The sequence below is a fragment of the Lissotriton vulgaris genome, chromosome 11, assembly GCF_964263255.1.
Source record: "Lissotriton vulgaris chromosome 11, aLisVul1.2, whole genome shotgun sequence".
NCBI classification, from domain to species: Eukaryota; Metazoa; Chordata; class Amphibia; order Caudata; family Salamandridae; genus Lissotriton; species Lissotriton vulgaris.
In genome coordinates, this window is record NC_141699.1 from 906,990,945 (window position 1) to 907,016,542 (window position 25,598).

Below are 25,598 nucleotides of genomic sequence, written 5' to 3' on the forward strand. Positions count from 1 at the left end.
TTTAAAACATTATTTGTAAAATCAATACTTCTAAGTCACGTAAATACAAAACATGTTGCATTAAAAATACTATGTCACACTGTCAAAAAAATAAAAGTATTAGCATTGTAAATGACAGCTATTAATTTCACAATTTTCAAAAATGACACAAATAACAAATTTGTCATGTACAGGACAATTAACTCAAACTTTCCTAATGCGAGACCTATTGCATTGCAAATGCTTGTCTCACTTCTCTTGTGATTTAGTTTTTAAATTGCATACTCCACTACTTCACCAGCTTTGCCTTCCTGAACCCCTTTTTTTCATAAAGGTTGGAGATCTTTGGAGAATGTGCTCTGGCTAGGGGATTTTGTGATTAAAGTTGAAGTTAGGGTTGTCCATTCTTTTTCACGTTCACCTGCTGTTCTTTTTACTTCAAGGTTTACTGTTCCTCTTTTTACCTCTTCTAACATTCCTACTAAATGGTAGACTTCAGCCATTACCTTCTGTATTTCAGGTCCTCTACATTTTAGACTTTTTCGGTTATCAGTGACTGGGGTGGTGATTAGACCATCTGTCATCTTGCCTTAATTTACATACTGCAAATACATGACTGAGTCAGCACAGGCAGTAGAGCAAATTTCAGGCTACTAGAAGATATTCCATTACTGCAGATCCGAAGTAGATTTTTATAGTGGTGCAATAACTAAACCTGTGCTAGGTCTACTGTTTCAGAGACCAGTCCCTCCAAAATAGTTATTCTTGCAGCATATTTCTACAAAAGCACCAATACCATAGGACATCAAAGACACACGGAACATTTCTGGTGCTATAAAGATTGCCCCGCAGGTCTCTTTGGCAGAGTCTCCAGATGCTGATCAGGGTGTCTGTTTATCTAACACCGACAGCTCTGCATTGCTTCGAAGATTTCTGTATCCAGTCTGGCGCCTTCAGGAGGGCCTTCAAAGAACGAGTCTGCAAGAGTTACTATATTGGTCAGAAAAACTGTTACCGAAGGTAAGTACTTATTCTTCCTATGAGCAGTTAGTCTGAAAGGGCATACATGAATCCCTTCTAAGTTGCTCCTGACAAAGCCACAAGGGATTTGTCCTTGGGTTCTCAAAATCTTTGCATCATGGCTCATTAATTATGGGAGTTCAGAAATGTATGAAACTATAACATTTTTAAACAATCCTACAAACAGTCAGATCAACTTCTACCATAACAATCTTGAGTGATGTAAAATCACATCCAAAAGAAACAATTGATGGACGGAATGCTGGACAATGCAAGCATTCACTCCCAGTCACAAGGATCTAGGTTGAATCTATCATTCTTTTGTTCACCACACCACCCCAGTTTGGACCCAGCCATATGCAAATCAGTCTAGCCCCTGTTCCTTATGGGAACAGTCCTGTCCGAACTGCCAAGCCAGGTCCTCCCTGGACCGGAAACAAGCATCCTGGGACTGGTTTCAGTTTCAGGGCATCACCCTTCATCAGCCAGGCTAGCTTGAATCCATTGGTGTGGTGAGCACTAGACGCACGTCTGGACATACCCTTCCCACTAAGGGCGACATATGCAAAAGAAACAATTGATGAACGGAATGCTGGACAATGCAAGCATTCTTCCCCTGTCACAAGGATATGGGTAAAATCACAACACTTAAATTTAATTAGTAATCCCTCTAACTCGCAAAGTTATGACTGGCTTTTTATAACTGAAAGAATCTGTTAAAAGCATACTTGTTTAAAGTACACCAGCCCAAAACTGTATATTAGTCCCCCCTTTAAAAAAAAAAAAGGTTTATAGCACATTTTTCTTTATACTGAATTTTTAAGAGGACCAAGTCAGTAATTTCCGACCCTGACTTGGCCATGCCTGGTTCCTGAATGCAGATCTTTTAAATTTCGCTCATCTGCTTGATCCTGGGCAGAAGCAAAGACTACTTTGCTACAGAGATCAGTATGGTGAAACAAGTACCCTTCTTAGCAAAGAACTGTAGCAAGTGTTTTTTTTTTAAATTTGTTTGTGTTCTATAGGATTTGTTTGTAATTGATGCATGTATAACTCTTCTTGCTGGTAAATTCTGACGAGTCACCTAGGTCAGACCAATCCATCACATTGCCAGAGGCCAAAAATTAAGCGAGTAGGCTTCCCTAGTTAGGTATTTTACTAATGTTGCTATTTTTTGTTTACTGAGGATTCCTATTTCGGCAGTACATATTTCAATACAATTGACTCTGTAAGTTTAGAGTAGCTGTGATGCAGGATTGTAACTTTGCCTTTTGCTGGCTAAAAAATGCTGTTGATTACGTCTGGGATTTCCTGCAACTTATTTGGTAAGTTTAATTAGCTTTACTGCACTCTTTTAGTCGCTTTTTTATATTTGTAAAACATTACATACCAACAGTGGCTATGTATTTGTGTTTGTGTTTTTTGTTTACTGTTAACATTGTGAAGCTGTTGCACTGTGGCGGGGGAGTGGGACTTGTAGAGGGTGGAAGATAACAAACACTATGAACTGTTTATCGAAATCCTTTACGTAATATCCTAGATGTGCCTATATCTAGAGATTTGAAAATGTAAGTATTTTTTCTTTCATTCTAGGACCTTGGAAACATTGGGCCAGCGTACGACAACCAGAGGCAAAGCAGTACTGTGTCTACCAGTGCCAGTTTGAATGGTAATGCAAATTCTTAGCTTTTTGTAGGTTCTTGCCCTATATCCACCTATTTAGCCCCTTCCCCCCCCCCCCCCTCTCCCCCGGCAGTGCACTGCTTCCTTTAGTGAGCTATATTGTTATCCTACAGTGAGCTTTGATATCCGTTCTCCCACGCTCCGCCAGCACTAGCAGTCCTAATACTTCGGTCTGAATGTATATACCAAAAAAAGGCAACTATTCATGAGATATTTTGGTGTTCATCATAGATCATCCCCAAAGAAAGTACGGTCCCTTCTGCGACATGCTCCTAACTTAAGCATATCAGTGGAATTAGTGGTTGCCCATTTTCAGGGGAATAAATCTGAGACTGGTTAGAAAACAAGATCATTTGCATAGGACATGCAATGGAATAAGTAATCAAATCAGGCCTAGCCACCATATGAGGGTATGCTATGCTTCATCAAGCGCATATAGAGATATGTAGTTGTTTTGTCATCGCAGGACAAGGACCTTAGAGATGATGCCCTAGAACAGACTGTATACTTGAAGGGTAGAGATTCCTAGACCTGTGTAGGTCTTCAGTAAAGTACATTTGTTGCAAGGCATTGTCCAATGCAGTGTATCTCTAATGTACTCTTATTGTGGATGGGTCATAAGTAAAGGAAGATACTTGCATCTTTCAGCTTGTAAGATATACTTCCATGTCCAAATTGTTGTTTGTACTTGTGAAAGTGGCACCAACTTCCATTGTTATTTTATACCCACTGGCCTTGTCAAGTTTTTCTCAAGCAGACTTGATGATCTAGGACAATGAGGTGCTCTATTTTATTACTGTGCTGGCCATCAGTAGATTTAATCCCTGTTAACATGAGCCACCACCTAAACCCTGCACTGTTAGTAGGAGAGTGCCCACTGGTTCCCCTTTTGAGAGTTCAGACTAGTACTTAGGCTACTCACATCATTGTGTACCTAAAAACACCCATTGAGATGGAAAGGCTTGACTCCTACTACCCGAGGCTATCTTCAAATTATCTTCTGCATGCCATCTGATACAGTCCTTAGATTAAGCTCCAATTATTCTATTTAATTCCACGATCAAGATACCAGGGCCGGTAAAACTTATGACTAATAGCATTTTCTGAAGAGCCACGAAAGATGCATATCTTGCCTTCAACTCTGTCACAAGACCAAAGCCTTAAAGATCTGCATATAGTAGAGGGAACCCAGGCTGTGGGAAAGAGAATTTGGAATTTTTTCCAGCTGTGAATGATCTGCCATATATACTACCCAGACAGGAGCTAGGAAACTCATTTTCACCAGTGTCTAGCTCATGTACTTAAAATGCTTCCCCTGTCACTTGTACTGGCAGCAATTGAACTGACCAACACAGGGGCATAACTGGATATGTCCACCCCTGCTGTATGGTGCACCCTGCCTCAGTGCTGTAAGCCCTGCTGTAGGGGTGACTTTGCCAGGCTGCATTTAGTATCTGTGGGCATGGCACACAGGGATGTGTGCCATGTCTTGTTTTTTTCTTGTGTCTGAACCAAGACACGCAGCCTGTAATGGCAGTCTGCCTGTTCTTGGTGGTGGGTCCTTTGGGGTTGCACAATTCATGCTGCTGTCCTTAGGGACCCTCTTAGGACCCATTCCCTAAGTACGGGGGCACCATTTACAAGGGACTTTCAGGGGGTGCTAAAGGTATGGGCAATTGGGATACAATTGCACAGTCTTTGGGAAAGAGACCTGGCACTGGGTAACCTGGTTAGCAAGAACTCTGAGTACTTCCCGTCAAAATGGCGTCAAATACCAGGCAAAAAGTGGGGGTAACAATGTCAAAAGGGGCTCTCTCCTACATCAACACCCCCTCCCCACTCAAAAAAGAGAATGAGACCAATCACTCCCAAGCGAGTCTTCTTGTCTAAGTGGAAAAACATGCAAATGCCGTCTTCATTGGCATGGTCAGTCCCAAGTTTGTGCTCCACTGTGAATTTCATTTGCATTAGCCATCTGAGAGGCCTGTGATAAGTCTGAACAAGGGAGTGAAAACCAAATAAGTATGTCCTCAGCTTCTTCATGGGTCAAACCACAGCAAAGGATTCCCTCAATGGCACTCGAACACTGTTTCCTGGGGAGTAACCTCTTGCTAATGAAAGCAACAGGTTAGTCATGGCCATTATCATTGCTTTTGGATTGGACCGCTCCTAACCCATGTTCGGAGAAATCTGTCTGCGCTGTGAGCTACTTAGTATTATCTGGAGCTTTCAGAATTGGTACTGAACACATTGCTTCCTCCAGAGATTCAAAAGCTGTTTGACAGCTCACTGTGTCGTTTACTTAGGCATTTTTATGGAAGGCAATTCTGTGAGGGGGCCACAATGGACCCATATCCCTTCACAACCCTTCTGTAGTATGCCGTCAAGCCAAGAAATGCCCTGACTTGAGTCTCGGTGGTTGGAGCTACCCAGTCCTCAATTGTTTGGATTTTTAGTTGTAAGGGTTGAACTTGGTCTTTACCTACAAGGTTTCCCAAGTATACAACAGAGCCCTGCCCTATTTGGCACTTGCTAACCTTGATAGTTAGGTCTGCACTCTGCAGAGCCTCCAGGACCTTTTCCAAGGTGGCTCTGGTGGTCCTGCCAAGTGAAGCTAAAGACAACAATATTACCAAGATATGCTTTCCTAAAACCCTCCAACCCAGCACAAACTTTGTTAGCCAACCTTTGGAAGGTGGCAGGGGCATTCATCAGTCCAAATGGCAATATTGTAAATTGGTAATGTCCACCTAGGGTCGAAAACTGATTTTTCTTTTGCTCTTTGGGTCGGACCAATCTGCCAGTACCTTAATGTCAAATCAAAGGTACTAAAAACATGACTGCCCCTAACCTGTCAATCAGTACGTCAGCCCTAGGTATTGGGTGTGCATCTGTCTTGGTAACCATATTGTGGCCCCTACAGTCCACACAAAACCTGGCCCATGGGCTCTCTGAGGGTTGAGTGACTCCCAATTCCAGCATCTTTCTTACTTCAGCTTTGATGCTCCCTTTAACTTGGTCAAACTGCCTGAGTTTTATTTTTGACAGGCAGACTGTCCTGTGTCCACATCATGTGTACAACAGCTTGTCTGACCAAGGGTAAAAGAGAAGAGCTGTGCATACTGCTGCATGAATTGACTGCAGTCCACCTTTTGTTGGGCAGAGATTTTGTCTGAATAGACAACACCATCAATTGACCCATCTTTAGGACTGTGGGAGAGTAGGTCAGGGAGAAGTTCACTCTCTTCTTCCTGATCCTCATCAGTGACCATAAGCATTGCCACATCGGCCCTGTTATGATAGGGTTTAAGGCGATTCACATGGATGACCCTCTTGGTGCTTCTGGGAGTGCCAAGATCCACCAGATAGTTGACCTCCCTTTTCTTCAAGGCTAGGGTAGGGTCCATTTTGTTTGTCCTGGAGGGCTATAGGAGCCACAGACTTCAAAACCCACACCTTCTGCCCTGGTTGGTACTCCGCCTGTGCAGCCTTTTGGTCATACCAGAGCTTCTGGAGCTCTTGGCTGGTCTCAAGGTTTTTTAGATGTATTCAGCCATCCTTGAGCATAGGCTGAGTACATAATCCACTATTTCTTGATTAGGCTCTTTGACAGGTCTCTCCCAGCCTTCCTTCACTAGACACAATGGTCCCCTTACAAGATGACCAAACTGAAGTTCAAACGGGGAAAAACCTACTTCCTTCAGTGGTACTTCTCTGTAGGCAAAAAGCATACATGGCAAAAAGGACATCCCATCTTCTCCTGAATTTGTAAGTGCCATGATCATGCCCTTCAATTGTTTTAGTTAAATCTCTCAACTAAACCATCTGTTAGTTGGTAATATGGGGTCGTGAACACGTAGGACACCCCACGCTTAGCCTGCATGGCTTTCATATAACCAGACATGAAGTTACTATCGGCCCGAACTAAACCCTCTGCCCCCTGGTTCTCTCCGACTTTGCGGGAAGAAAGAAGTAAATGTAAAAGGCTTGAACGCCTATCACGTCTTACCTATGACCCTGCTGCTAAAGCCATATACAGAAAGGCCTTAAAATAATTTCATAAACTCAAACAGACCACCATGGAAGATTATTTCACTAATAAAATTAACACTGCTGACAATTCGGCTAAAACATTATATCAAATTGTGAAGGACTTCACTAAACCAGCGGCTCTTACTCAGCCTATTAAATCCAGTCAAGAGCTCTGTGATTGCCACTGACTTCTTTCATGAAAAAATTATTGATATCTTCTCCTCTTTTAATCCCGCTGAGAGGTCCAGCGAGGAGTCCCCACCCCATTTTACAGAACCACGCCTTGGAATTATGAACTGGGTGTGCTTGCTAATTAATATTTCTTTTGGGTTGCCTTAATCAAGAATCACCAACTGCTATTTGGATACATTTCCTGCTTGTGAACTCTCCATTAAGGGATGAGTGATAGACCAGTTGTTTAACTTTGGAACATTGGAGCACACCATTTATTGGTGGGCAACCTCATTGCTGCGGCGCTGTCTTGCTGAAATCTAGGTCCCTTCACCCTCTGTCCGTCCTGAGGAAGACCCGTAGCTGAGGTGTTGATCCTCCCTCTACAGCGCAAGGGTCGAAACGTCGACTATCTCCCCCCATTCATTGATGCCTGCACCCCCTCCCCCGCCCTCCCCCTGAAAGACTATAAACCAATCGTATGATTGATATACGTGGCGCAGGCTCAACACTAAGGGAATAGAATCTTCGCTTTTGTAATCATTGGATTATCTTTTTATTAATTCTCTCTCTTTCACTTGAGCACGCCCTTTTGCACTTTCTACTGCACCTGGCAGAACTCCCTCAACTTCTGGTTTTTAATAAATATGTATATGAAATAAATTGCAAATTTATATTGCCTCACAATCTTCTTTAAAACATTTTTTTGTTTTGGGTATCATCCCGAAGACTTGAAACGCATTTGTTTTTTTCTGTTGCTTTTCTTCTCCTTATTTTTCAGGATTAAGTCACATGAAAAAACTCTGATTCAAAATGAGTATTACATTTAAATGTGTTGAATAAGTTGTGCCTAGGACCACTTTTTTCTCCGTACTATCAGATACCCAGGTCCTTTGACTTTTCTGGGTTATACCCCATTTTCTTAATGGTTTAAAAAGTCATTGTTCTGGCCTTTTAGACAAAATTGCATTGTTTTCATATTGGGGCTTCCTGAAAGTTTATGAAGTTCTAGTTTTGAGATTTTCCCCTCAGATTCTTGTAGTCCTTCAATTGTAGTTTCGCTTTTATAACATTGTTCTCTTTCACAGAGAGACAAATTGGTACTTCCTTTTGTGCAGCAGCCCAGGCTCTTCACAGGCCAGCCAGAACTAGGTTCTAACGTGTACGGTTCCTGTGTGACGTAACGTAGAGTTTGTTTCTTGGTCATGCTTGTCTGGGATCAAGGCAGCCCTTTTTGCATTGCTAGCCAGCTGACCACCATATATGAAGCTTTTGGCCTTGGACCAAGGGGACGTGTGATTCAAAAATTAAAATAGCCCTTAATCTAAAGAGAATCCAAATTCTCACATGAAAACCCCTGTCCTAACCAAACTGCAGTACCTGTCTTGCCTATACATTCAAGAACCGAGCCCCATAACCATGGCCAAGTTGCACTGCTGCCCCAAAACATTTCCAAAGTAGCAGAAGCCTCATACATTCTTTCTAAAACAATAGCGACACCCAAATACTGACCAAAGCAATAGTGATAGTCAAAGATAGACCAAAGCAGTACAAACGCTAATACGCTCAATCAAGCAACAATGATCACCAAACATTACCCAAAGCAGCAGTAATCCCCAAAGACAGACGAAAAATGCTAAAAGCAGTGCAAACCCTCATACTCTCTATCAAGCAACACTAAGCACCAAACATTGTCCAAACAGAACCGATTCCTAAAGACGCACTAAGCAAATTAATACCTTAGTTTCAATGTAAGAACACCAAATAATCAAAGCTGCATCTTGCATGCATTCTATCATCCACCAGGAGAGAATGCAAAGTTCACAGAACAATTGATGGAGATCATAACGACTAACTCTAACTCGGATGCCAACAACATATTCCTAGGCGACTTTAACCTCCACTGGGATGACGGCAATGACAAACTGGTCAACTCGCTTAAAGTCTTCCTCAGTGAGCTAAAACTTATACAAGCTTGCAACCAACCCACTCACTCACAAGGAGCGACCTTAGACTGGATTATTGCAAGAAAGGATAAGGCATCAATCCTCGCTATAGACCCATGTGACTGGTCTGACCATCACGTCATAACATTTGCGATACCGATAATGAAAAAGGGTAGGACCGTGCAACCACACAAGCTCAAGAAACTGATCCGAGACACAAAAGAGGCTAATATAGAACTACTGGTTGAAAGGTGTGAGAAAGATCTGAAACCACCTTACAATAAGCAAAATGTAAATGAGCTGACGGAGCACTATACAACCGTGATCGATAATATCGTCAATGACACCATGCCCCAAAAACTGAAAAAAGTCTCTGAGAAACCAAAAAATCCGTGTTTTAATGAATCATTGAACGAGGACAGGCGCAAACTGAGAATGGCCGAAAGGAAATGGAGACAACATCCCTCCTCCCCGTAGCTGAAAGCCCTCAGAAAAACTAGAAATGAATACAATAAAAAGATAATCAACTCCAAAAAAGAATTTATCCGATCGGAATTGGACAGAGCCACAAACAGACCGCGAAAACTCTTCGAGATTTTAAAACAGCAGTCAAACAAACTAGCCAAAACGGTTCAAGAGAATACAAAAACTCCCATAAGCTGCGAGGAATTCTCCTCATTTTTCACGGAAAAATCCAAATTGCTAGAGGTTGAACTCTCAAATGCAGCAACTAACCTCTCGACCCTTCCTCCACCTAAAAATGAGGCCAATGTCGCAACAGAAGATCTACAAACAAAAAATATGGCAAAATGGGATACATTTGAATTATATGACCAGAGAAAGATCGCCAAAACGCTGGCGGAACTCAGACCGAACAACCACTATCAAGATCCTCTACCGGGAAAATGTGTAAGAAAAATCAGCCACACTCTAGTTCCGATCTGGACTGAGATAATAAATGCCTCACTTGCACACGGAACCCTTCCGGACTGCCTTAAAACAGGGCAGGTAGTGCCCATCATTAAAAAGCCGACGGCTGATGCAACAGACCCTAACAACTATCGACCAGTGACCAACATCCCTCTACTGGCCAAACTCATTGAAAAATGCGTACAGGGACAACTAAGTCAACATATCGCTAAATTCTCACTACTAGACGATTGCCAATCTGGATTCAGAACAGGACACAGTACTGAGACTGCGATCCTGCATATTGTCGATGACGCACTTCAAGCCTTAGACCGAAATCAAACATGCCTACTAATCCTCCTAGACCTGTCATCAGCATTTGACACGGTAAACCACGAAGTGCTAATGACTAGGCTACAAAACAGGATGGGATTGTCCGGAAACGTGCTGAAATGGTTCAACTCCTTCCTACAAAATAGGACTCAACGATTCTTAGTGAATCAAGCAATCTCTTCCCCAAGCCCCAATGAAAACGGGGTCCCACAAGGCTCAACGTTATCCCCAGATCTATTCAACTTGTATGTAGAACCTCTCACAGAGATTCTTCAACAATCACAGATATCCTATCACATGTATGCTGACGACACGCAATTATACATAAAGATCGCCTCCCTCGAGGACATTGACCTAATGAACAAGACACTAAAGAGAGCACTGCAATGGTTAACAATGAACCATCTGAAACTAAACGCCCAGAAAACAGAATTCCTGCTAATTTCACCGACCAGGAGCCAACCGGATGTTAAGGAATGGACTAAATTGGTGACGGCGCTAAATTGCGCCCCGACCCTAGTTAACTCGGCCAAATCACTAGGAATCACCTTAGACGAAAACCTTGATATGAAAGACCATATTAATTCAATGGCCAAGAGCGCCCGCTTCCACTTAAATTACTTAAGAAAACTGAAACCCTTTATCTCAGAGTCGGATCTAAAACTGGCTATCCAATCACTAGTTATCTCGAGGATCGAATACGGCTGCACCACACTAGCTGGCCTACCGAAAACATCCACAGCACCACTAAAAGCCTGCCTCAACGCAGCGGCAAGACTCATCACTGGAACAAAGAAATTCGATCATATATCTCCTCACCTGAAAGCACTAAACTGGCTACCCTACGAAGCCAGAATTCAAATGAAGATGGCCTGTATTACACATAAAGCGGTTCACTACAACACGCCTAGATACCTAGCCAAGAAACTTAAGATATCAGGAGGTAACAGAACAACTAGAAACGCAAAAGAGCTGCTGCTACCAGCCTTTTTCCACAAGAAAAAAACTTACAACAGAGCATTCTCTGGAGCTGCCCCCAGAATATGGAACGCACTCCCGCCAAGCATCAGGAAGATTCAAAATACATTATGATTCAAACGAGAACTTAAGAGCCACTTGATGAGTAAATACCCTACATAGATACCTACGGACTACTGAGACGATCAGTTATGCTACCAGAGGATTGTCCACTTCAGGAATGTTGGAAGATCAATACCTGACATCTGTCTGTGTCCATGTACAAGCCGAGGCTAGACACATACTGCTACCTCATTTACTTGTGATCCTATAACTATATCTCACTGACAAAACTATATAACCTCTACCTCACCTATCTATTTATCCACACTATCCTAATATGCACTGGAATACAATATAACTCTACCTCACCGAGCTTGGCTTGAGACCAATGCTAATTGCACAGACGTTAAGAACTTATATATCTAATCACGTCCATTCATTATATTGCCTTCTACCTCATATATATGTTATTATTATTATCGCTACTATAATGTCTATTTGTTATTCTTTCCTGTTAAGCGCTCTGATACCCACGGGTCTTGTACGCGCTATATAAAACACTATAAATAAATTTAAAAAAAAATAATAAATGCCGTGCAGATCCAAAATAGCCAATTTAGCAAATCTTAGTGTTTGCAACACCAATAGCTCAACGTTTCACTAATGCAAGACCTATTGCATTGCAAATACTTGTTATTCTTTTCATAGCTGCTCGGTATTCATTCACTTGACGCAAATTTCTAGAAAGTAAAGTGACCTATGATCTTACCTTCCCTTATACCTAAATGTTGTGCCGCCCACCTTCCCCTTCCACAGTGTTTTAAAATATACCTTTTCTAGTTCCAAAGTTCATGCTTATGTTAGAAAGTAATTCGCTCCTTTCATTCTTTGTCTCTCGAGGTGTCGCTTATGCTGGGTTGAAGGTATTGCAAGAAATACTGGTTCTCAAAATCCGAAAAAAGCTTGCAAGAAGCAAACGTGACGCTGAGATTCCAGTGCACTCAGTCCCCCATCCCCGTCCCTCCCTTTTCCCCTGTGACGAACTTGGAATGCTGCCGTATTCCCGCCCTTCTGAATTACCACATCCAGCCGTGTTAGTAATTTTGTGTGTGGGAAAATCACTATTCCGGTTCTAGACAAAATTGGGGCTGAAGTGTTTAGAAACATTTATCTTGACTATCTCTTAAAAGCGTTAAATTGCGTTTCCAACAAGATTCAACCTGTGGAAAATATATATTTGTTGGAAGTTTTGTTTTCTCTTTTGAAAGCGTAATTTGATAATAGGCCTGTAATGAAATATGTGGTTAACCTGATGTATTTTTTTTCATTGTTTGATTGTGCAAAGAAGCTTAATAAGTGTCGTATGTTGTGCTCTAATACTTGCCATATATACCCTATCAACATTTTTAGTGGTTTGTTTTGCAAGTGTAATTTTCGGTACCCCCCTAGGTGAGAGTTTCTTGTCTGAATTGTATCTGATGTTGGTCTGTTTGAGAAGCAGGGTGGGGGTGATGGATGGTACATGCTTTCCTCCCTCAAAGTCTAGAAGATGAATTAAGACATTTTGTGTCTATTCTCCCCCCCCCCCCCCCCCCCCCCCCCCTCCCAATCGGGAACTGAAGAGGTTGGTGCAGTTATTCGCTGACCTTTCGATTAAAATCTGTCTGGTGCTGCTTATTTTCCTGCCTAAATTGAATTGCCTTGGTTGCCATTTGACACAAACACGGTGCTACTTCTGTCCTTGCAGGTGGAGCCTCTTTTGGAGGTGAATGTTTGCCTTCATCTCCTCGAACTTAAGTATCATGTGATTTGCTTTGGGGCCTATTTCTGTCTCTGTTTAGATGTTTAGAAACGTCCAGCAGAACCTGTGTTTAAACCAAAAATGCAGACATTTGTGAAATGAGACTATATTAGTTTATGCTCCTCTTGTACATGACCCAGTTTGAGCTGAAATGAGTGTGTGAGATACAGAATATCATGTTCTTAAATTGGCCCGTTTCTTTGACTTCTAAAAATATATTTAATAAAAATTAAAAAATCACTCAAACTCGGACCGATCCTGTGCTAATTGCATTGAGGGTCCTAAACATTACTTTGGCTGCAAATATTCACACGTTCACTCATAAACGTTTTATTTGCTCGTTGATGTAAGCCTACATTATAATTTCCTCGAGTAGGTTGGTGACTGTAATAAACAAAGAAGGGTCAGCTTCTTCACAAATGACTTTTCACAATGGTTTAATATCGGGTTATCTTTCCAAAAATTGACATTCATGAAATGAAACGCTGCTGTTAAAAGTTGTCAAAACTTTGTTTTCCATTGTGCCTCCCTGTTCAATGCATTAGTGTTTTGGAGTGTAGAATCAGCTAAAGTTTTGCTTCTTATTGTTTCATGTTCTGGAGGGTGCTATGGCTGCCTGGCTGAGTGGAATTTGATGTGTTTGACCAGCAATGTTTTCTCTCTTTATCCGAGCCAATCTTTTCCTGATAAACTGGCCTTGCAATAATCAAAGAAATGCTTGGCGTGTGCAGTGTGTTAGCTGAAGGTTGCTGTGTCAGGGCGTTTTCTTGTCTCCACATTCTAGGAAGAGCACGACTCCAATCGGATCAGGGTTACTTGGAAAGATTGTAAAACTGCGTCAAGATGCTACCATGCTTGGCCATGCGAGGCCCAGCGTGCGATTGCTCCTTATTTATGGTTTACTCACACCACTGTAGGTATAGTCCATAGTTACACTGCTGAACCAAATCCTATTCTGCATCATGATCCGATGTAACTCGCTGCTTTTGAGACCCACCCCTTTTCTACCTGTTGCAGGTGTAAACACAGATTAAACCAGATTAGTGTCAGTCTCAACTTATTTTCTTGCTTTTCTCTTTGTGTCTCGTTGATAAACACTTTCTGGAAATTTAGGGTACAGAACTTACCCAGCAAGCTGTAGCAATATAGAATGGAGCTTCTAATATTGTGGCAGTGCCAAAGCAAGTAATGTTCATGTGTCTAGCTTTCTTAACGCCACCTTAGCCTCTAAGAGCTCTAGAAATGCCCCTGGCCATCTAGCAGTTGCAGTGCCGCCTGATACTCGCTTAATATGTCTGTAAATCTGTAGTAATGCCTATAGAGTTGTTCAGTTACCAATTTCTTTTTTTTAACATGAAATGCTCAGTAAAATTGTTTAATTTGTCCAAACAAGGTCGTTGCCTTTTAATTTACATTAAGTACTTGCTCTTGTGATTTATGACGGGTTTCAGATGTAATGTAGATGATGTGTCCTCCAACCCTCCCCAGAAACCAGTTGTGCCCTTAGGGGGTTGGTTACTAGAGCAGAGGTACAAAACGTTCAGAAATATAGATGTTACCTGAACAAGTAGACCAGTTCTTTGAGTCCTTATCACATGCCCTTAAGGTTTGTCCTGGCTGCGCCTTAAATGTCAGCCACTATGAAAGGGAAACCATTAAGTCTTACTCAGAGCTGTTAAAACAATGCATCATCTTGTCAGATATTTTAGACCTTACAGTAAACACAATGTTCTTCGTATTGGGAGTGAGTCAGTCACACAAAATAATTAAATGTTCCAGTTGAAGGAATACATTAAACTGAGCTTGCAAAGCGCTCTACGGCCTGAAAGGCGAACTCTACTTGATATCCTCCAGACGAAAACTGAGAAAGACCTCAAATACTGGGTGAAATGCCACATTTGAAGCAGTTCATGAAGTCCATATATATGTGTGCAATAACCTAATCTGAGGAGGAAAAGAGTTCATATTTACCAGTGACTTTTAAAAAAGATATTCCAACTACTCTGGTATACCAGTGTTGAGTTGGGTGGGTTTGTGACCAGGTTTCTGTCCGGGCAGACTAAGTGAAGTGTGAGGGAATGACGTATGGATTACCCTTGTAAAAAACACAGTGACAAATTCTGAAGACTTTTAGAAATCCCCAGTTTTTACACTGGCAGCCAGAAGAGCTCAGCGGGATGTTCAGAAATCTTTTCTCTTATGAGTCCAAAGAACTAGTCTGTGCTGTGGAATTCGGAACACGTTTCTACCTCTGCAGTGTGCGTTTTTGAAGCCCCAAGTGAGAGATTATTACTGTACGAGTGACGATTTTATTGTCTCCAATGGGATGTTGCTGATAAAATCTTTTTCCAAAATTCTGAGGCAATAAATGCAGGATGATTGAGGTTGGAAAGAGTTCCTTATCAAACAAGCAATGGCAATGCCAAAAGATCTGGCTTTAAAGGAATGTTTTATGGTAATGTGAAGCATTGCGAGTAAATTGCATGGGAATTAATATGTATTTGTGTGGAAGCAAAGAACTGTAGAATAATATTGGTGTAGGTTAGAAAGTTGGGTAACAGTTGCACTCTCATGTCAGACCTAAACATCCATGAAGTTTAATGACTGCCGTCCACTCATCTGTGCTGCTGCCAGAGGAAGACAAACAGAATAAATTGTCTTATCTGAGACGCATCGCAATGTCATGTGTTTGCCCCTGAAAGGTAAACCTCTGCCATGTGGATAAAAAAAAAGATCACAACTGCAGTGGAGAGCATGCACTTTTTTCGTTGTAGCACACCACTTCTGCCGAATCAAAACGTGTACTCCTGACTCCCAACATGTGAAGGAGCCAAAGCCCCCTCTCTAGTTATGCTCACATAATTGTTTGGCGGCAGCTGCAATGGCAAGCCGGACCAAAATGGCAAACTTCTAGAGTTCCTGCTTTTCTTGGTAATTTTAAATGATGTAGTTTAATCATATCAGTAATAGCTCCCAATCAATCCTAAAATCTCATTTGAATACAGGCAAAAACTGTACTTCTCAGACAAATCAGAGTATACTCTATATAGCAAAAGATATCCAAACCAAAACCTCATCAGATATGCCAGACGGATCCTATATAAATGGGTAGGGCTACTGGCAGAGCCTTATTTGCGGGCACACAGGTTCCTTTAGATCAATGAATGAACTCAACAATCCAAGAGCAAGGCATCCCATCCCAACCCAACCTACCCTACTTGACAAGTCATTCAAATACAAAAGCAGAATCGAGTGGGAAATCGTATCAAAGGCCGTCAACACATCTAGGAGGGCCAATATAGAGGGTCCTCCAACTTAGTCATCCTCTACTAATCCGGTCAGCCAGAGCTCACTGTGTGCTATGAGAAGAGTGGAAACCAACTTGTGAAGGATCGAGCAGGGAGTGCTCGTCAAAGTAGTAAAACTGTCTAGCATATACCATAGCTTTAGGTACTTGGATGCAAAAGGTAAAAGCAACAAAGACCTCAAATTTGAAAAAAAGGTCTGGATCTGAAGATAGTCTCTTTAAAAGCAGTAACTAATGGTCTTCATTGCACAGGAGTCTAAAGGTGACCCTGAGGGACAAAGTTATTTCTAGTGAGTGTAAAATCAGCAGTCCTATTGTCGAAATCTTAGATGAGAAGAGACCTTTCAGTCAGTGCAAGTTCTTTTTTTTTTCTGAGAAAAATATAGAGATTCTCCTGTTGAAGTGTAAAAGTCTATTAGAACGCCAACTTGTGGCTCAGTAGGTTCATCCACCAATTTAAGCATTTCCTTGAACAAATTGGCATCTTAGGCTGATGTGACCTGTTTTTTTGCTGACCAGTCGGAGGGTTATACTACTCCTAGCTCAAATGATTGACTCTGCTTATGAAGTGTCTCTCACCTCAGCTCCGCAAAGTTCTTATAACTGGGACAACATATGGTAAGTGGCACTCGATGTGATGTATTCGGGTATGTATCCTATTGAATCATTAATTGATCATTTACACCCACCAAGCATTGAGTAACATTAGATTATAGAGTAGAAGTAGAACTTGGACAGCTCTGCTTCATGGTGGCAAGGGTTGAGAGTCGTGCCAGCAGCTCCTTACTGTGTTCCTCTGATCTGCCTTCGGGAGTCTAATTCTAGGTCTTTCCTGGACCCTGCATTTATTGCCCACTTGATCTTCTAGGGGTACATACAGGTACTTGGGGACATCCCCAGGGTATCTTATCCTAGTCATTCAGAAATGTAATGAGTGGCTTGAATGGTTTCCATTTCTGCACAGTATTCAATAAAAGGTCTTGAGCGTTATGGATTTGTCTTTCCAAAAGACTAGGACATTCTGTCTGATCAAGTTAACTTCTTCTGATCCTGTGTATTCTTTCAGTTCCAGTGTGGAAGCATTAGGCTATATCTCACTCCAGTCTGTATTTACATTTCTAATGTTTTATCTTTGTTTTGTAGATTTTCCAAATCATCTGATTTGTCACACAAGGATTGAATTTTCTGCATTTTATAGAAGGCTTCATGCTACCCCTAAGCTCTAAACTCTAAACTCTGAATCTCAGAGTGCCTACGTCTCTTGGTATTTCGTCTCCATCCTATCACTTATCCACTATGTTTTGCACATATCACTTATGTTCTTTTTCACATCACTATGAATTTCCACCAAGCCATCCACCCTGAACCTACAGAACACCAGCTACAGACATATTATTGGCTTTTGAGTGTCGTTTTTATTCTCTTTTTGTCTAGACAGCCCTTAAATGTGTATTCTCAACCCTTTTTTGGGCTGTATCCGTCAGGAATCTGGGGGTTTGACATTTCCTTATTTCTGCAACTAGTTGATCTGGAGTTTCAGTTCGAGAACATATAGATACAGTTACATACACTTGAACCAACATGAGATGATGGCCTTCCTAGGAGACATGGCATTTTCAGACACCGACTGCTCTGAAGACGAAACTGAAGTTACTCCATTTGGTAATATTTATTGCTTCAATGGTTTTCTAGCACTTCAGGAGTCTGTGTCCTGTAACTCATAGTTGTCATGAAACTGACTAAAAATGGGTCTTCTATAACAACAACTGGACGGCAGCGCTCTTAAATCAGACGCTTCAAAGTAAATAATGCAAAGTTGGCAAAGCGTTTCTCTTTATTTATGCTGAGTGGCCTCAGACTGGATAAGGTTTATCCCTTGTGTGTGGCCCCGGAGGTGACAACTGTTCACACCAATATTTAGGAGATCTATTTCCATCTTGAATGGATGCTTCTTGGCAGGCCAGCGTTCAAAAACCAAGTAGGCCAATCCTTGTAGGCTGACTTGGACATTCGTTATGTGCACCTCTAAGCATTCTGCTTTGCCATCTATCCTCAATAGATTTTCACTTTGACAGAGCTACACACTAGGAGCAGGGTTCGCACCCACTGCAGGACCATTTGGACTGGGAAAATTGCTACGCTGTAACCTGGAGTCTATCTCAAATTTAGGTCAACGACTTCTTCAGAACGTAGGATGATGAAGAACAGACCATTGTGAACTGGCCATAATGCTGCAGGTGAACCTCTATACGTCCTTTGATGTTGCCAACCATAATTTCTTTTCCCAACGTAGACCAGGTTTGTGAGCGTGCGTGCACTTGTGTTTAAGGTCTCTCCTGACTAACTTTTAATTATGGGTGAGAATGCAAGAATACCGTCCCTTCTCGTCATTTTAAAGGAAAAACTTCCTACAACAGAATTATGAGCTGGAATCCCTAATGAAGATTTTACAGACCTCTAAAAGGTTTGCCTCAAGTGAATACAGTCCAGTACACAATAGTTGCTGAAGTGGGATTTAACATCTAGGATCAGTAGCTCTTTAATGATTCATTAAACCAGATTTCTTTCCAGTGGAAATATTAGATTATCAGTTTGGATTTGCAGGCTAATGAATAGCTTATTTATTTCCTGGAGAAATCTCCCCAACATTACTCTTTTTCGTAAATGTTTAAAACCCTAACTCTGTCTCCTAACGGAAAAATCATTCCGAGAACCGTTACGCATGATTAGTGTCAACGCGAATGTATGTGCAAAGGCAGCGTGTAAATGTGCTTATAGCCTTGTACCCAGGTTTTTAAAGCTGGCGTGTTCAGTGTTGTTTGGTCCTGAATATAGTGGCTATTTAAACATAAGCCAACCTTACTGCAGCAAATAACTTTTTCATTCCTTTTCAAGGTGCTGTGTCTGCAGGAAGTAGTAGCAAAGGAAGAGGGGCAAAGCGCAAACAAGATGGTGGATCCACAGGCACAACAAAAAGAACAAGGAGGTACAAAACAAACCAAAGGCAAAATGTCAAATTTAGAGTGTAAAAAAAATTAAACCTCTTTACCTGAATAGCTGGATTTTTTCCATGCAGTTGAGCTTGAAGGAAGCTCCCACAATGAAATCTAGTGGAATAATTTTGAATTGGGTTGTTCGTAAGTTTTAAATCGTTGGCCCTACTTGTCCTTTACTCTGTAACCCCAAATTAAAAAAATATTAGAATTTTGGTTTGCATGCAAGGTTTTCCTAAATGATAGATTCGCCGTTGTTGCTTATATGCAGGGCCACTGGAATTGTGTGAAAAACACTGTGGACACATAATTATATATTTACTGCATAATCTGCAGATAAAAACAAAGATTTTGTTTCTAGCTTTTCTAGCTTAAACGGTTCAAAAGTTACTAAAAACACATCAACGTATGCTGCCTTGCAGTGGAACTTTGCAAAAGTTGGCTGCCCCCCTTTCTGTTGCTTATTGCTATATTTGGGTGTTGAACCTGTACTAATGAGGTGCCCATCCAGTGTTAATAAGTGAAAATAATTACTACAATCGCAAATAATTAATACAATCGCAAAATGTGCCCCGTTATGCTTCATATTTTGCCTTTTCTTGCCACACTTTGGGCCTCCCCTGCTCTATAGTTTCAGTTGCCCTGTTTATGTACTCTTAGTTGCAAATATAATGGCAGGGTAGTATTGTAAAGGTGTGTGGTTGAAGAGCTATGCATTTAGCTAATCGTCGGATGGCAGTGTGATCTGCTCATTTTAAAAGGAGGCAGCCAGATTGTGTACACACTGATTCACCTTAAAGCCATTTCTCCTAATTCGAGACCTGTTTAATTGTGCCCTTCTGGTTATTAAACAATTCTTTCACTTTTTTTGTGTAAATTGCAAAACTGTGTTCTATAAATTAATTTCAATAGGGCAGATTGACATTAACAATCACAGGCAGCCCAAGTATAGGGGTTCCTCACCAAATTGTTATAATTTTTGTGTGACAGCCTGCTGTTGCACGTGGAACCTGTGAATATTTTGGCTTGTAAAGGTGGCAAATCGGTTTTAAAAGATATGCCATGACTCCTTTAGACTGTTACGTTGAAATAAAACAATTAAAATCCTTTGAGTTTTTCATGTGGAAGTGAGTGTGTTCTATTTTGTGCATTCCTTTCTGTCATTCTCTTTAGCTGTAGTGCATTCTCAGTGTCAAGCAAGAATTTTTGTAGGTATCCTACTTTGCGAAGGGTGATTATATGGAAGAAGCAAGATTTGCCCAGGGGCAAATGGATGTAGTGTACTGGTTTCCTTCCATTATCATGGATAGCATTTATCTGGACCGGGTTGCGCTATGGGAATCGTCTTTGCTGATAAGATGTCTAATACCATCCTTTCCTTTCAGTGATCCCATGTTTTCCTCCCAGCGTCTTCCACATCATGGTTATCCTCTGGAGCACCCATTTAATAAAGACGGCTACCGCTACATTTTGGCTGAGCCTGACCCTCATGCCCCCGACCCTGAGAAACTGGAACTTGACTGCTGGGCAGGAAAGCCGATCCCTGGAGACTTGTACAGAGCATGCCTGTATGAACGGGTTCTTTTGGCTCTTCACGACCGAGGTATGGTGTATCCCACTTAGTGATTGTCCTGGTAAAGCATGACTGATTCTTTTTGTAATGAAAGATCTGTAGAACAGACTGGTGTGCACAGCCAGAACTTCACATTCTCCCTCCTAATCCCTTCAGTACCTCTGCAGGTACATAGAAGAATATGTAATTTACACAACATGTTGTGTGGTAATAATTTGTGTAACAACTTTACGTTATATGGGATGATTGTTTAGATTTATTTGCAAAATACTGAATATTTTGGAGCAGATTGGACTTTGGTCAAAGAAGATGAGGCAATCCGTGTTTGTCGAATGTCCCTTGGATAGTCTCTCTGTGTGTCCTTATAATGCCAATATAGTGGCCAAGAATCCCATATCATGTATGTCACTTTCAGGCAGCCCTGGCTTTTTAATTGAAAAACACATTGCATTCTAGGACGTGTATTTATGCATTTTGCAATGTAAGTGTGGGCATAAACATCATGTTGATGCTTCAAAGCTGTAACTTAGTGTATGAAAATTAATACTGGTTTACATCACCAGCCAAAGTATCATTTGCACTCTCATTTTCTATAGTTTCAGTATGTCCAGTTCTATTATGTGTGAGTAAATGTTTTTTTTGCTTAGCTCCTCAGTTAAAGATATCAGACGACCGACTGACTGTAATAGGAGAAAAAGGGTACTCCATGGTGCGAGCCTCGCATGGCGTGAGAAAGGGGTCCTGGTATTTTGAAATGTGTGTGGATGAAATGCCCCCAGAAACTGCTGCCAGACTGGGTTGGTCGCAGGCACTTGGTAAGCTTTTTCTCTGTGTAACTTACCTTTTGAATAGTCCTTGGCGGCCCCTTTCATTCTAGGGCCTACAAGTTTATGCTTACATTTTTTTTAAAACTATTCAATGGGTAAAGCCCTATGCACGTCCTTTAGGATCCGACAGTTCTGTGTATGTTTGTTGCTGCACGATTGACCTATTTAGAGCCTGTATTCCATAAAATACAATCATTCATACATATGTAGGCGTTGATTTAAAAATATTCACCAGGATACTCCATTGGTTAAGGAAGTTAGTGACTGTAAGGGGAAGAAGTAAAGAGCAGTGATAAGTGTTGTGATGTTTACATTTCTCTATTCTTTTAGAGCACCAGGATTACAAATAAGTCTGCAATTTCTCTGCTCCTTTTTGTGTAGTATTGGTTGTATTTTATAAGGAAATTGTGTGTGCACCTGTAGTTGAAGAGTTTAGCTTGTCCTTCCAAAGAACAACTGCTTTGAGACCCGATGTGAGTAATCTTTACTTTGGTAGATTGGGAAAAGCCATACGTTGGCTGCAGCCAGAGTTTGGATTCTAAGTCTGGTGTTGTCACCCAGCTGGTTGCAATACCCATGTGTACCTTACAGCTGTAGTTTTTAAATGGCCAGTAGAGCACACCATTCGGCTGCACTGGATAAAAAATGCTCACTTTTCCATTTTAGGCTAACGCACAGTGATGTGGGTAATGCTTGCAAATAATCTAACCACTGGCAATCCCTCAGGGTAGCATGCCAATTTAGAATTTGTTTTGACCACTCTGCATCTCTGATTAGACCCAGCCATATGCAAATCAGCCTTAATCCTGCTTCAATTGGAACATTCCATCCGAAACTGTCAAGCCAGGTCCTCTCTTAACCGAACATAAACAACCCAAGGCCGGTTTCGGCATACTAGGCCTCTTCATTCTGGTACAGCTTGGTTCCAGTGGCACAGGTAGCACAGAACCCGAGTTTGGGTATACAGTTAGAGCGTTACATCCAACACATAAAAAATGATGAAAGGAATGCTTGCAAATAGTAGAACACTGGCAATCGCTCGGAGTAGGATTCCAACTCAAAGTTGTTTTTTTTCGTGCCCATTATGCCACCTCAGATTAGACCCAGTTATTTGCAAATCAGCCTTGATTCTGCTACAAAGGGAACAGTCCATCCTCCACTGCCAAGCCAGTTCCTCTCGGACCTTGAACTCAAGCCACCCAGGCCTAGTTGGGCCTCTTCAGTCGGGTGCAGCTCTGTTCTATTGACACAGGAACCGCATCTGGGCATACCCATGGCCACTTGTTTTAAAGTACAACTAGATCTGTTTTCTAGCTCTTTACGTATGTAGTATTGCTGGAAACTGAGGTGCCGATGGTGTTTCAGAATACAAAGTTGCACCACCCTCCCACCAAACACCACAAATTTAGCTTTACCTCACTGGTTTATCAGAAGCAAACCCTGTGCTCTCCTGGTATTCCCTGTCACAGCAATAAGTTATTGCATTCATGTGTCCCCAGCACCAAGTTCTTACATATATGTTGCTGCAAGAATCATTTTCCCTGCTGCTATAGAATTTCTGCCTTGATTTTGGATTTATTTTTGCACTAATATGGCCATCCGGTGCTTCACTGCTTTTAAGTTAGTACGAAATGGTGAATGTTAACCATTCTGCCCGCTCACACATCAGTTTCTTTCTTCTCCCAAAACCTCTTCAACCCAAGGCGGATGCTGATGTTGATGTTTAGCACTGTGGTATTTAACATGTGAATACAAGAGCAACATGGTACTTTGTCAATGTGTGTTTGTTTTCAATGTGGGTTTTTGTGTTCAGTAGTATTACTAATCCCTTCCACGAATGCTATGTAAGAACTGCTTTGGTTAAACAAATCAAACGACAATTCAGTACTCCATCTCTGTTGTGTCTTATGCCATAGCTTTGTTTTGGGAACTTCAAGTAATCAGTGTGCAGGGTTTACTATAATGTTATGTTCTTTGCGTCTGTATTTCAGGAAGTTGTACTTAAATGCATACATTAAGTAAGGAGTTTGCAGTAGAGCCTTAAAAAGATGTTGAATGTGTTTTTGAAGCCTACCTAATCTAGTTAGTCATTGTTTAGGTTGAATGCGAGATTAGGTTCTGTGATGCAATGATTATTGATGCTGTAGGCAAAACTGCATTTTTTTCTGTGACACTGCTTTCTCCTCCCTCCCACTAACCACCAGTCATCTTCTCCAGTAGGTCTCGCACCTACAACGCATCGCGAAGCGATGTCGCAGCGAGACCTATAGTTGTCGAGTCTGCTTTCAAGGAGACAGGAGATGGGCACGCGCAGCATGCCGGAATCGGATCAGGTTGCGCGCGCGTTCACCCTCCCCTGTCTCCCTTGAAAGCCTCCAACACACATAGCCACACCCCCCTCCTGCTTTCGCTTCTCACACACACGCGCACACAGAGACACGCACACACACACACAAGCACACATGCACACATACAGAGACACACAAACCCCCACCGCCCCGCCGCCACCCCCACACCCAGTACAACTAAGCCCCACTCACCGCATCAGCGCCACCCGGACTTCTGCAGCCTCCGCAGGGCTCTCCCTCGGGCATGGGAGCCCCGTGTCACCACTGCTCCTCTGGGCCAGCCACTCCGTGGGCGCGGGCTTCTGCAGAAGACAAAAGTCCCACCCCACAACAGTTTTCGGTTTCAGCAGTGCACATGCACGTCTTTTGTTAAGAGTTAACAAGCAGGTAATCACTGGCTGTATGTCCTGCTGCCGGGGAAGATTCTAGTGCATGCTATATGTCTCATCTCATGGACTGCCTGGAGTTGACGTCTATCCCAGAGGTTGTCATTTCGTACATTTTACAAAAACCGGGTTGTCTTTTGGGCTCCTTTATTGCAGCATGATGTGATGTCCATCTCGTGGAGTGATTTCGAAAGTCAATGGCGATATTTATTTAGGGCTTCTGAAATCAGTATCCGTACTAACTGCCTGTCTTTTTCGTTCCAGCAGCCAATGCCTTTGCCCTTCTGTATTCCTTTTCTGCCCTATACGTCTCTTGAGTCTACAGAATGTTTAGAAATCGTGTTTAGGTCATCTTCCATAGACTCTTAGATCGCCCAAAGTTTACACTCAAACACAGGCAATTGGGTGTGAAGGGAGCCGATTTATACAGAGACGTTTTACCTCCTCGTAAACAGCGGAGGTCGGCCCGACCATCCCCATCCCAGTATTCGGAGGCAGAGGGAGCGACAATCAAAGCATTCTTTTATTTTGCAGACTGCGCCGCCTGGAGCGCGGTTTTTAGTTTAACATGGTTTACGTGAAGGTGAAGGTGGGTAACAAAGTCAAGCGGCTTCGATGGTCAACAGTCCGAACTGCTTTAAATGTGAGGCATCCGTGTTTAAGTGCAAAGATTACTGTGTGACATGCGAGCCGTTGGAAATATACCACACAACTCCACTGGAAACTAGTAACTATTGTGCGGGCAAAGTAGCTCAGTGGGTTAAGCACCCGCTGCAAGGTCCATGCTGAACTTGCTTCCCCCATGGGTCGCGAGGTCGTCGCTCAGTATTACTCTAGTGTCTGGATCACAAATATCTATTTTTCCCTTGCGGCACCTGCGTGTAGCCCTTTTCTGAGCGCTCCCAATCTCTGTTGGGAACGGGATGTGGTGCAGGGCCCAGGATCACACAACTAATTGAAGTGGGAAAGCTCCACCTCTGATATAGTTACCACAGTATAGCACGTCCCTCGCCCCAGTCGAGTTAAATTTAGCAGCTGTTAATTCACACCGCAGTGTGCTCTCTGGAGAACCGCAGAATCCCGCCATTCAGCAGCCACAATTAATGTCCGGCTGGAAGACTGGCGCAGCCTGAATCTGCTGATTATAGGGACCTGGATTAGTTGTTCTGTACAGGGCTTTAAGTGGGATGAAAAAACTGGGGGCTCTCTCATAGGAGCACGGCCGATGTAAGTAAGAGCATGGCTTAAAACTCTTAAGCTAAAAATCTGT

At 42.1% G+C, this 25,598-nt stretch overlaps 1 protein-coding gene across 2 annotated transcripts in view; it reads left to right on the top strand.

Moving 5' to 3' along the window:
• The window catches only part of ASH2L (ASH2 like, histone lysine methyltransferase complex subunit), a 247,416-nt gene that overhangs the window by 163,385 nt on the left and 58,433 nt on the right, over positions 1 to 25,598 (top strand). Inside the window, exons 8-12 of one of the 2 annotated variants that reach the window (XM_086944037.1) lie at positions 2,593 to 2,668; positions 12,841 to 12,858; positions 19,097 to 19,187; positions 20,580 to 20,797; positions 21,415 to 21,582. In XM_086944037.1, the coding sequence (XP_086800163.1) occupies positions 2,593 to 2,668; positions 12,841 to 12,858; positions 19,097 to 19,187; positions 20,580 to 20,797; positions 21,415 to 21,582 (571 nt within the window). The remainder of the gene's footprint in view (positions 1 to 2,592; positions 2,669 to 12,840; positions 12,859 to 19,096; positions 19,188 to 20,579; positions 20,798 to 21,414; positions 21,583 to 25,598) is intronic. The other variant, XM_086944038.1, reaches the window with a different exon arrangement.